The sequence below is a fragment of the Geospiza fortis genome, unplaced genomic scaffold, assembly GCF_000277835.1.
Source record: "Geospiza fortis unplaced genomic scaffold, GeoFor_1.0 scaffold132, whole genome shotgun sequence".
NCBI lineage: Eukaryota > Metazoa > Chordata > Aves > Passeriformes > Thraupidae > Geospiza > Geospiza fortis.
The window spans coordinates 584816-597516 of NW_005054446.1; the positions used below are offsets into that span (position 1 = coordinate 584816).

The following is a 12701-nucleotide window of genomic DNA, read 5'->3' on the forward strand; positions in this document are numbered from 1 at the left end:
TCAGGATGGTAGTAATTGTGCCTGCTGTAGTCTGGGAGTGAATGGAAAACTCTTAATGACAGCAACAACAATCAGTACATCTAAATGACTGCAGATTTTAATGATGTTGTCAATCAGCATACTTCCGAATCAGGTTTACTTTCTGGTTTATCTCTTGTGATGCAAAAGCAGCTGATGATCAGCTACAGCTCTGTGTTATTCACTGACTTTATCTGTTTAACAGCAAGTTAATATGGTGAAGTTAAGCTAATGGGTTTTTTAAGTCACCTGGTACTAACACTGCCTCTTCTTTTCAGGAAAAAGTGAGGAAAACACCCTTTCCTTTAGGTACCAGCCAGACTCAGCTCCTCTGGGTTGATTTGCCAGTCAAACTCACCAAGTAAAGGGTGTTCTGCAAACAGGGTGAATATGACAGATGCCTTTTACTCATTGTGTTTTTCCTTGTGCTATCAATGGTTTTGAGCCTGGGGAAGAGGGCACCCAGCACCCTCCTCCCATTCTCACCAGCTTGGCTGCCAGACACATCCCAATGATCCTGGGCTCACTGTAGGGCTGTGCTGGACCCAGCCCTCTGGAGTTTATTGTGGTACAGCCCCTTTGCCCCAGCACAGCTGCTGCCTCCTGACACCAAGGAGTCCTCCCTGACTGGCTCCTGAGGGGTGGAGGAGAGTGCTGAGGGCAGGGGAGCAGTGTGGGCAACCTGCTCCTTCAGCCAGGGGGCTGTGAGCAGCATTGCCCTCTTTAACACAAATTCCTGGACCCTCCAAACTTCAGTTTATCAAGTTGTAACTGCTTTGAAGTGTGATTATTCCAGTCAAATCTAGCTCAAAGAGACAAGCTGTCAGGCCTTGCTCAAGTGAGTCCAAACTCTAAATATTCAAACATGTGATCAGGCTGTTGCAAAAGCATGTTGTGTCCTGACAAGTCTTATCATGTGCCAGGGGATGAGCAGAGAAATGTCTTCTGGCCAGAACTTGCAAAGCTTCCCCCACAGCTCTACAGCCTTAATTACTCACTTGGAAAATGAAATAGTTTTTGGATCATGCAGACTGATTCCCAAAGCACAGGAATCTGGTGTCTAAGAATATGTGCAAGGCTTCCACCTGCTTTTGTCAGTGACCCCTTCACAAAAAGAACCACTGAATTGTGGACCAAGTCCTCAGTGAGATCTCTTTACTACAGAATTTTAAAGATAAAACAGTCATGTTTTACACTGTAAGACTTGCCTGTAAGTTACTTTCCTTGCACTCAAGAGGCATTTGAGCTCTGTAACCTGTTTGAATGTCTTGCTCACAGCCAAGCAGTTCCTTGCTTAACTTCTGAAATGTTAACTTCTTAACACTGTGCTGTAATTTAGCTGACACAGCTTACAATAGGAAAGCCAACATCACTACAGTGACTTGTTTTTTAATACTCAGGACTAAGTGGCCAGTACCAATACCCTCAGCAAAGATGTATGCAATTTTTATTTTCCTAGGAGAAAAACACTTGGAAGTTAGGCTAAGTCTTAAATGTTTTAGGAATTTCAGAAAAGGTTATGTAAGACCACTCAAAAGTGTAAGTTTTAGAATGGCTTTAAGTTTTTCAGCACTATAAATATGATAATAGCTTGTACACAGAAGCAGCTCAAGTAAACCTTCTGCTGCTACATTAGCTGTTTTTAGGGCACCTCTACTGCTAACAGAAGTGCTGGAATGCAGGGCAGGAGGTACTGTAACAAATACCCTATTTTATACCAGATATGTTTAAGGTAAAAATGTGGAGTATCAGGAATGGAGCGGGACCCAGAGGCAAAAGCCAGGAGAGATTTGTGGGGCAGTTACTTGGGTTTAGAGGAAGTTTTACTGGAATGACAAGTACTGAGTCTGTGCCAGCTCTAACAGTCTGAAAGGGAGAGCTGCACCTTGGCAGTGTCTGTTTGCTGCAGCACTGATGGTGTAACTGAGAGTTTACATTGTTTTGGGGTCCTAGAGTTACAGCCTTACCCTTAAATAGAAGCAGTTTTAAGCATAGATTTTACCTTTTCATCTTGTAAAAACCCAGAGGGTGGAGGGAAAGCAGAGCTTTCAGTAAGCTGAATATGAGCTGAAAGCCTTGCACAGGATTAGGTAACTTGTTTATGTTTTGAAGCCTATCATCTGCATGGGCTCTTAGTGGCACAGCAGTAGGAGTTCGAGCACCTTCCTAAATAAATCTCAGCAACCCTCCAAGGTGTAAGAGCCAGGGGACTGGGCATTACTGAAACACTGCATCTGACATTTCTCACATGCAGTACAGTTCCAAGGCTGGTACTCTGTTTTATTCTGAAACAAGCCCACTGACAAACATCCCCACTGCCAGACCAAGGCAAGAGTTTGCCTGCACACACAGCCAGAGGATCAAAGTTGTGTGATGCTTTCTATCCTCAGTAACCTCATCCGTGGCTTGCATACTTTGGTGAAATACACTTGCTTTGTGATAAGTATTTACAATTTCTTTCCCCTCTTAATCATGCTGGTTTTCAGCAGGTGAGAAATTGAAGACAAGAACACTTCTGACCTTTCCTTTCTGTACAATGGTGGCTAGTGTGTTATAGGTGACTCTAGAAAAAACCCAAAATCATTAATAATGTTAAGCCAGATAACTTAATCTTATAGGATTTAATTGTTTTATTGTCAGCACAAAACTATAGATACCATGCTACCAGTTAGTAGGGTGGAATTAAAATTAATGATGTGCAATGTGAGTTTATTGAACACTTCTGCAGAAATCTTAACTTGAATTAAATGCAAGCTGAATTCAACATCTGTTGCACATTTAACATTACTAACTTTGAACTTTCCAGTAACTGCAGAACTAAAATGCAATTGCATGCACTATTCAATAAAACAAAAACCAAAATGTATCATAAATAAGTATTTTATAACTTTATTAAACTCAAGACATGACAATATTCAAAATACAAAGTGAATTATTTTTTATTCAATACTGTACATGATGCAGAAATATCAGTGCATTTCTATAGCATGTATTTCACCTTCATTTAGTTTGTACTAAAACAAATAAAAAGTAAGCTTAAAATAGCTCAAACATCTCATTCAGCAGTTTAAACTGTAAACACCTTGTTTACTTCTGTTAGGAGGAACACATTCATCTTCTGCACTCCTGTTAATGAGCACCCTTTCTCTTGTGCTTATCTGTGAGAGGATAAATGTAACCAAACCGAGCACAAGAAACTGCCAAGGTGGCACCTCAGTGAACTTCAGTGAATGGCTGAGGCACAGTGAGGAAAAACAGCAAGAAGCAGCATCTGAAGCAGCAAGAGATGGGACTGACACTGTTCATAAATGGAATCACGTTTTTTCCTCATACCTTCCTCCTCCTCCCCTAAAATACTGAACAGAACCCAGAACACAAGGCCAGCTTGTGCTGTGTTTCTGTATTTAATACAGTCATAATTTCAGACTCTAGGTGAGCACATAGTTGTTACTGCTAACCTAACAGCAGCCCTGTGGCTGCTCAGGACACATTCACACATTTCTAGGATCCAGCAGGAAAAGAGCAGCAGCAGAGGCTTAGCAATAGCTGGTCCAAGTCTCTTCTAGGAAAAACTGCAAAATTGAGCCAAGTGTGTCTAGCAACTGAATTCACAAAATCTAACTCACTTTAAAAGTCTATTAGCATCAAATTAATTTGTAAGATAGATTAATCTTTCAAAATGCACTTCCAATATGCCTGCCAAGTCTTGAAGTGGGTATCATATCTTGCATTTACCTTCTCATCAGACATATCCTAGTAAAAGAGGACAGTCTGTTCTCAGTTGAATTACTGTATAAAAGAAAATTTGGAAAATAGCTATTACAAAAACTGTACTGCATTACTTGGTCTGTTGTCTGCTTTATAAATGACTCTTAAGCAAAGATCAATTTTTAAATTTTTTTTTAAAATAACGTTGACTACCAACATGTTCATCTAGGTAGCATACAACTGGCCAACTGTGACTACTATCCCTCCATGTTTCTGTGGAATCTTAGTAAGTTTTCAGCTTACATACCAAGACAAGAAAAGTCTTAAGAAACATATCGAATATATGCAGCATAAGAGGACTTTACCATCCACTTTTCAGTTCTCAGAGGACAAACTGCTCCTACTTCATTATCTGTAAGAACTTTGTAACATGATAAAGTTCAGCTCCATCCCAAGCAACTGAGCTGAGCCTGTGCTCCCAGGCACTATGGGGAAACCACGTAGGACAGGTGTTTTCTTTTCAGGGGACCACCTATGTCCATTCTGGGCTTTGAGTCCAGTTTTATTGGGGCTGAGGTGGCTGTGCAGTCACCAGACCAGGACTGAACCTCAGTGTTAGAGCTCCTCTCCTCTGCTTCTCTGAAGAATTTCTCATACTTGTCCAAATAGGGAGGTCTCTCTGGTAGCAGATAGTAGTGCGTTGAACTGGCCTTCTTACCATTTTCAATAATTGGAAGAATGCAAGGGACCCTGTTGGAAGATCCTTCACTGTTTTGTCTTTGTAGAGCTTTGCTGCTGACATATTTAGGATCAGGTGCAAAGCTCTGGGTGGGGGGCATGACCCCATTGAGGTATGATGGGAGGCTTTTGGGGCTGGGGGTGCGGGAATTGCTGCGTGACAAAGGCTCTCGAGGGGGCACTTTGGGGGGCCTGTCTTCATCACTGTATGCACTGGAAGCAACTTCTGCTGACCACCTCCTGTAGTCTGGCTTGAGAGCCCGTGGGGGTATGGGAACCCTTGGTGGAATCTCTGGTTTATCTTCATCAGAAGTTGGAGATGACCTGTTGAAGTGTCCAGTTAGTCTTACTATGGGTTTATTGAGAGATCCAGCTGGCCCAGAGTGGGACCTTCGCAGGCGTCGATGCAGCTGCTGGGGGGGAGGATAAATACTGGATATGTACACATTTAGGCTTTGTGTAGGGTTGGCATCTTCTGGTTTTGGTCCTGCTGGAGCATCGAAATACGCATAATTGATTTGTCCACAGCCCCTAAAGCTCCGACGGCTTGGAGCACTGGATTTGAAAGGAGGAAGTTCATAATCTTCTAACAAAAAGTCAGTGTCTGAGCTAGTCAGGAATTCTACCTCTTTGTCAACCTCATCTGGAGTAAAGTCTTCAGATATAGGCAGAGGGGGTAGTGGCCTGCAGCTGCGATCATTAGAAGATGCAGACAGAAATGGAATTGGTCCATTTTTTATTGGCATGTGAGGAGGTGTTCCTTCAGAAACACAGCCCATGGTCAATGACAGTTTACTGAAGCCAGGAACGAGGTGGTCGTCATACCTTGAAATTGGCTGTTCATTTTTGGGACTCACAGGAGGTGGACTGGATTTCTGAGATGGGACTTGGATGCAACTTCCAGCAATGTGGTCATTCATGGAAGGCTGGTTGGAAGAGTGCCCTAAAAAAGTAAGAAATTCTTAGAGACACTTTTCTAAGTAACACTCCAGCACATGACCCTGTTACTGCACATTTAATTCCTTCTAATGCAACAGTGAGTAATGTCTGCTTAATGTCTCCAGGTAGTGAAATGCAGGTATTGCAGACCTGGTCATGGATTTATGCATTAGTAGTGAAATGCAGGTATTGCAGATCACATCTGGCTGTGGATTTATGCATTAGTTAAGATACTAGCAGATTATCTTAATGTTTTAGAATAGTGGTCCGGTTAAGAGGTAGTTCAAGAGACCCCAAGCATAAGCAAGAGAGCTACAAAGATCCCAGCATAAGACCACAACAAGTAATTTTTTTACCAAGTATTTTTTCCATCAGAAGTGTAATGGCAACTCAGTATCCTCCTATGTACAAGGAGAATGGGAGGACACTGGAAAACACTTGGATGCTTCCAAGTGTAGTCTCTACAGATATTTTTCACATACCCAGACACACATGGATTTATGTGTAAGTGCAATCACAAAACCATGTGGAGTGGTTGCTATAAGGATAATTGTACAGGTAGTTATCTACATTAACATGCATCACACATATGGGTGCATATGAATGTATTAGAAAGACAAGCAAATACAACAGAAGATTCAAAAAAACTAAAGCCAGAAAAAAGACCACAAGAACGATCCAAGTTTGCATTAGCCAGTCATTATTATCTAAAGCAACCTCTGTTAGGCTGCACAAGATGCTGAAATCTTACAGTGTGATGAGAAAAGAAACAAGAACAAGCCGTGGAAACGATCGTTTAACCGATGGTGTTATTTACAAGTGCTGTCGGTTCCCGGAGCTGCCAGCAGGGAGCAGGCCCAGCCCAGAGCGGGGCCCGCAGGGTTTGCAGAGACAAATCCCCGACACTTCCTACCGCGGCTGGGTCACACCGGGACTTACCGAGGGATGGCAAATGCTGCTCGGTTGATGAGTTTAAATTATATGTCACTGCTATAGGGTCCACATTGAAGAAAGTACTAAAAAGAAAAAAAAAGCCTTCACTGTAAATGAACCATAAGTCTGTACTGGCACAAGTATTCATAACATTCATTTCATAGACTTAAAGATAAATTTTAGCTTCACTCACTTTTCAAATCCACTGTGGGTACCCCAGCAGGTTTTCAGGCTGCCCATGCCTTGAGTGGTGTGCAGAAATCCGGTTTTTAAGGGGACTCTCATCTCCTGAGCAGCAACTCCTGCAGTTGACATCGTGCAGTGTTCTCTGAGGATGTCTCACAACCCTTGATATTCACGACTTGGCAGGTTTCCTGCAGTTTTCATTCCCTTCAAGAGGGAGGACACAAATGTCAGAAATGCAAACCTGATGTTGGTCCATGTCTCATCTGAAATTTCAGTATTCAAGGAATTAAATAGCTCTGTAGAAAGGCCTCCTATCCTAATACTTGCCAACTGGAAAACTTGACCAAGCTTCTTGTTTTCAATCTGACTGCAAAAATTAAAGTACAAAACAGGTAAGTTCTCTTAAAGAACTACACTACATAGAAAAAAAGGAAAAATATGTTAAGGTACTGATATATGGCAGTTGTGTATCCCACAACTTCAGTTCTTGAACATAAACTACTAGTTACTCATGCAAAAAAAGTTTTTTTAAAAAGTTTTCTAGAACAATGTAACCTTCCAGTAGCTGCTTTCAGTTGTATCTTTGCTAAAGATTTTAGCTTCCAGTGTAACCAACATGTAACTGCTGTTAAGTATTATCTTCCACAACCTTTGCTCTTACAGACAGAATTATTGACTAATTGAATCAGAATTCTAAAACTTCTTTTACATAAAACACTATTTTTAATTAACTTAAACATTAAGATACTTTAAAACAGCCTCAAGTCTTCTAGCCATTTCAAACAAATTGGAAATCTAGTGATTTGAAATAATCTCAGCTGACACTGCTGTGCTGCATTCAAATCTATTTTGAATGTGTGAAGAATGCTTTATCTGGTCCATTTATGGCAGAAAAAATATGTTGGCAATTGCTTTATATTGAGTAAGTAATCAGTCCACAGAACAAATTGACTCACAGGACTTTGTTTAGGAAATTCATCAGGGAGGGGAAGGGGAAATGTAAAATTAGTCAGCGTTCTGAAGGCAGGAGAAAATTAAGTCCAAGACTATAAAAAAGATGTTCTCTGGGTCTCTGCTTCATCTACACAAATATCCTACATTCAGCAGGTACAATACATTCTGTTTAAAAAAAACATACAAAAAACCTACCAAACCAAACAAAACATTTTAATTTGTATCTCTCTTGAGAATCAATACTATGGACATATAATATAAATGTGAATTTGTCCATATCCCTCCACCAAAAGAATTCCATCTAAAGAAAAGTCAACCAACAACTGAGGGGTGGCTATATCAGGGCTCAGCAAACAAGGCAAGAAAATTCCTTCACAGTGTGGTACTGCAAGAAAATGTGGTACAGACACAGGTAGTAGCTTATGCTCATGGTAAATCTGCCCAAAACCAGGCATTCTATGCAGATGTGTAACCTTCCTTGTCCTTTAGCAGAAAACATCCATTATATTGTCTGCAGTGTGAGGGATGGGCAAACTCCTAAGCAGGACTAAGGACAGTAAAGCAGGTGCCCGAGGATTAGTTTGCAATCCAGCATCAGTATTTGCAATTTCTAAACAATTGTTTGAGAAAGAAAACTCTGCTGCAGTCTTTCAATTTGGAATTGGTCCAGTACTGATCATCTTAAGAACACAGTAGCTTCTGTACTTTGTAGTAACTTCTGTACTTCTGTATGTTTATGATGTGTGAGACCTAATCCCATTCTCTTCAGGAGTGTGATGGTTTTCTCAATCCTGACCATCTGCATCAACAGAAGTGGGGTTGTTTTACTCACTGCCAGATACCCAATATATTTTAGGCAGGCATTTCAGAATAACTCTAGCCAGGAGACTTTAATAGAAGTGAAGCAGTGTTCTACGTAGTGCAGCACAGTCCTGCTTCATTCAGCCCTCCTGATTCCAGTAAAGACCATTCTCTCCAGACAACCTCCTTATAAAGTTAGCTTAACCCTAGAAATTTTGGCATAACACAGTTCAGTTGGACCCTTCCCACTAACAGGAACTGCAGATATTTCATAGCAAAATTAAATAAAAACCCAGAGCCCTGGGAAGCAATAACACAGTCCTGTAAGTGCAAGCAGAACCACTCTCTTCAGGGATAGAGATACCCATTTGTCAAAATGACTTAAGCAACTTAAGCATACAGTACACATATAGCACCAATTCTACAATTACTTCCTATCAACATAATTTCCAAATAAAACACCTATCTCCTCAGCTCACACTGTATTGAACAGTGATTTTTTTTGTGCCTCACAGATCCTATCCTATTAGCAACAAACCTACAAAAGAAAGAAAATTAATTAAGAGAGCTTAAGACTAATGCCTGCTACCCATTTCAATATTTCTGAAGTCAAATGCAAGTCACAAGTTTAAAAAATGCTGATATAGAACACTGATTAGTCAGCAAATGATTGTACTCCACCTCAGTGTGTGTACAAGATCTGACAGGACCATGAGACATTGATTATGATATAAAATATGAGGGGGGGAATAAGTGCTGGAGTTTGAGAGCACAGGTAACGTGCTGGCTGTGATAACACACAACCCTTGCAGGGCTTGTTAAGCCCAACCTCCACCAAATCCCACGCCTAAACCACTACTAGTAATTACTGTGTCAGCTTTCTGAATGCTGTCTAAATCTCAGCTCTCAAGACCTGATAGTTGCACAATCACCTCTCTGAAATCTCTCCGGAATGCTAAGCTCAACATCTGAAACAGACTTAAATATTTACATACTCTAGGAAAAGGTAATTTTCACTTGTTTTAGTCTTTATTTTTTAAAAATAAAGCACAATTTATATAGCCATAAAGCTTGTTTCATTCATCAATGAGCTCCTTGGGAATTCACAGGTGATTTGCCTTGACATTTCAAAGAGTTATGAAACTGTCCTCTGTGCCTTAAGCTAGGATATCAAGAGAGGCAGTGCTTTCACTAAACCACCTAGTTACTTTTTCTGTGGAGTCTAGAGAAATGGTGCTTGTATTTTAAAACATGCAGAAGCTTGTTTGATGACAGTATCTTAAGAGGGAGACATGAGAACAGCAATTGAATACAAAGTTGGTATTTTAGACAGCATGCTCTTACTAAAGCTGAGTAGTATATATTATATTCTAGGAATTGGTATTAAAAAAAATTACAAAATTCAGCCATGAAGATGTAAATATCAACAGTTTTCACTGTTAACTGCTGTCCCAATTCTGCCTCCTTAAAAGTTTAAGGATCTAAACTTAGCCATAAATAACATCTAATTCTATTTGTAAAGAAAGTGGACACTGCACAGTAATGAAGCATTCCTGATCTCCCATTTGTGTGCTGCTCATTTGCACAGAATGGGCTTTCAGTTCTCTGCTTGTCTGACCTACTTATGCAGTTTATGGCATTTAGGAAGACTGAACCACTTTTGAAGATAGCACAGTTTGTGTTATTCAAGGGAAACAGAGTACAAACTAAAAGTATGGCTGGTAATTTCTACAGGGCATTTACAAGCCAAGGCAATTGAAGATTTGCTGGTGCATTAGGAAGCTGCTGACACCCTTCCCTGTAAGGCATGGTAACAGTGCAAAGGAGGTGCTGGTAATCACCCAGCTCTGCTTGTATTAACAAATATCAATAACAGCAAGTATTGGGGAGGAGATGGATTTTTAAAGTTTTTTTACAAAGCCAAAAATACCTTCAGACTTCAAGAGGATGGCTATGTGTAAGCCAAAAATACTCAAATGTATCCATAAATACTAGCATATCTACATAGTGAGAACTGTGGACAGATTTTTGTAGTAAGTTGAATCACAGCAAATACCCCAAATTCAGTTTTCATACAGATATATATTAATAAATACCTGTGTTATAACAACAGTAACCCTCTGTTTAGAAATTAAGAAGCATTTGCATATGTATTTAGCTCAACCTATTGCCTATCACCGATCACACACAGAATCTTACTCCTCTGTTCCCTGTTCTCCCAGCCCCAGTGCAACCAAGTATTTGAGGAAAATTAAGTTCATAACAAAGAAAACCTTTCTGGTATGCACAGGAGACCAAAGCATGCTCCAGAATGTTTCATTTACTGGGTATGGAATACAGCAATTTGCTGTACAGATTTCTGAATGCCTGTACAAACTTTTGACAGGTTTTATAAAGGCAGCACTCTTGACAAGGAGCTAATACAATTCTTGTAAGAAATGGGAAAGAGGGAAAGGGAAAAATAAGACCTGTTTACCCCTTCTGGGAGGGGAAGAAACGTGTCTACCTTAAATCCACAACCTATTTTTGCTCACCTTGCCACCACATTATCTTTAACAAATCTCAGAAGCAATTCACAGGAGGAGGGGCACATTTTTGCACTACAAGTCATCTACTCCAGCTAGCTGTTCCTTATTTGACAATGTGATGTAATTTCCTTTTTCTCCTCTGACTTTCTATTTAATGTAAGCACCTGAGATAGAGCCACCCCTTTTCATATTTAAGTATTTCAGACTTCCAAGTATTGGATTTTAAAAACCTAAGTGCTGTTAATATACATTCTGGAACTCCAAATACTTATAAAAAATATTAAAAATTCTGTTTCTCTAGTTCTTATTCCTCAAGTACTTCTGTCTTTGCAACTAGATGAAGTCTGAATGACCAACACTTAGCAGAAACAGCCTCATGAGAAAGTTAGTTTAAATCTACTCACTTAATAAATAATTAGATCTTCTTTACTATTTACTATGCACCAAACCTCCACAGCGCAGTTCAGTATTCCTGAGTCACAGGCCAAAGCATGCTCAGATACAGGACTCAGAATGTATTTCCATTTACAGGAATTATATTCTTTACAGTTATTGTATAAATGAATTACATTCTTAACTTTGAGATATTTTTCTACACATTCTGCCAACCAGAAATGGACCACTCCGTGGTAAAGAATTACAGACTATGTTCACTAAACAGTCAAATCACAGGTGCTTGCAAACAAAGCTAATCCTATGGGTATACAACAGACAAATCAACTCAACAGCAGACAAACTCTGTATTTAGATTGTAACAGTCAGCTACTGGAATATACTCAAAGAACCACAGTTCATCAAGGAGTTTAAGTTCAGTTAAAATTTGGGCTACCATTTCACAGTCCTACACAGCACATGGGAGTAACCTTTAAATTGCCAGTAGAAAACTAATAATTAAATAGCAAGGCAATTGCCTTGCCTCTGCTTGTCAGATTTCAGATGCATGCTTAAGGTATGGTACTTCACCCTCCTGAAAATTTTAATGTGAATATAGACAGCTTACATTCAGGAAATAAAAATTCCTTTCTAGCTGACTCAGACTCATAACCATAGTGTTAGACACACTGTGATAAGTTTTAATTCTCTTTTCTACTACAGAGAGCTGGAACTGTTTTTCTCTGAAATAAGTCCTGTACTGCAGAGCATGGCAGACATAGGGCTTCACCAAGAACATGTGCCCACCAACTCAACAGGTAGGTTTCTATAAAAAAAAAATTCAGAAAATTATCCCATATCGGTAGATTACTAAGGATAGACAGCTAAGCTTGTGCATAAAGTAAATTGAGTAGTTCAACAGATTGTAAGAACAATTCACAAATGGATTTGTGATGCAGAGGCATCATTCACCTGCCATTCCAGTACAACAAAGATTCAGATATTCCCAAAATGACCAAAGACACCTTGCCCCCAGAGCCTTTCCCATCCAGCTAATCTGTAACGAGGAACTGTTATCTTTGGATCAAGCACAGTACATTTTTTTTGCTTATTCAGAATAATCAGCACAGGGCCCTTGGTCAGTGACAGGAGAGCACTGAAATCTCCCTGGAATCCCCAGCTCGCTCTGCTGTCAATGCTGAAGGATACAGCGATGTCTCCGGATTTAACCACCACAGACTGGCTATTTTAGAAAATCGAGCATAAGTGCGTAATGAGGTATTAAGTCACAAAGAAATGTTTATTCTAAATTAAGCCAGCCTAAATTAGAGTGCGAAGCGCAGAGCCTGAGCCCACAGTGCGGTCTCTTGTTTACTCACAGGAGCAGCTCGGAAGGAGGGAGAGAGCCCTGATACTGTTTCGGGTCAGGCAGAAAACGCGTGGCACGCCACGTTGATTTTCAAGAATGTGGCTGCGGGCTGCGCTGAGCCCGGGCGGGTCCCGTCCCCCTCAGAGGGGCTCCCG

General features: G+C 40.3%; 1 protein-coding gene across 1 annotated transcript; it reads right to left on the minus strand.

Moving 5' to 3' along the window:
• Positions 1–2880: 2880 nt before the first annotated feature.
• ERRFI1 (ERBB receptor feedback inhibitor 1) lies at positions 2881–12690 on the minus strand. The gene is made up of 4 exons (XM_031062358.1): positions 12557–12690; positions 6530–6726; positions 6343–6419; positions 2881–5407 (listed from the first exon to the last, which is right to left on the minus strand). Exons 2-4 carry the CDS (start codon positions 6649–6651, stop codon positions 4212–4214), a joined length of 1395 nt encoding a protein of 464 aa, XP_030918218.1. The 5' UTR covers positions 6652–6726; positions 12557–12690; the 3' UTR covers positions 2881–4211.
• Between the last annotated feature and the right edge of the window lie 11 nt (positions 12691–12701).

Bases quoted from the DNA above. Each gene is read 5' to 3' on its own strand.
- ERRFI1 (XM_031062358.1), bottom strand. From the start codon at position 6,651: ATGTCAACTGCAGGAGTTGCTGCTCAGGAGATGAGAGTCCCCTTAAAA. The intron at 6,420-6,529 runs GTGAGTGAAGCT...TTTTCTTTTTAG, and splicing joins ACCCACAGTGGATTTGAAAA to TACTTTCTTCAATGTGGACC. The intron at 5,408-6,342 runs GTAAGTCCCGGT...TTACTTTTTTAG, and splicing joins GCAGCATTTGCCATCCCTCG to GGCACTCTTCCAACCAGCCT.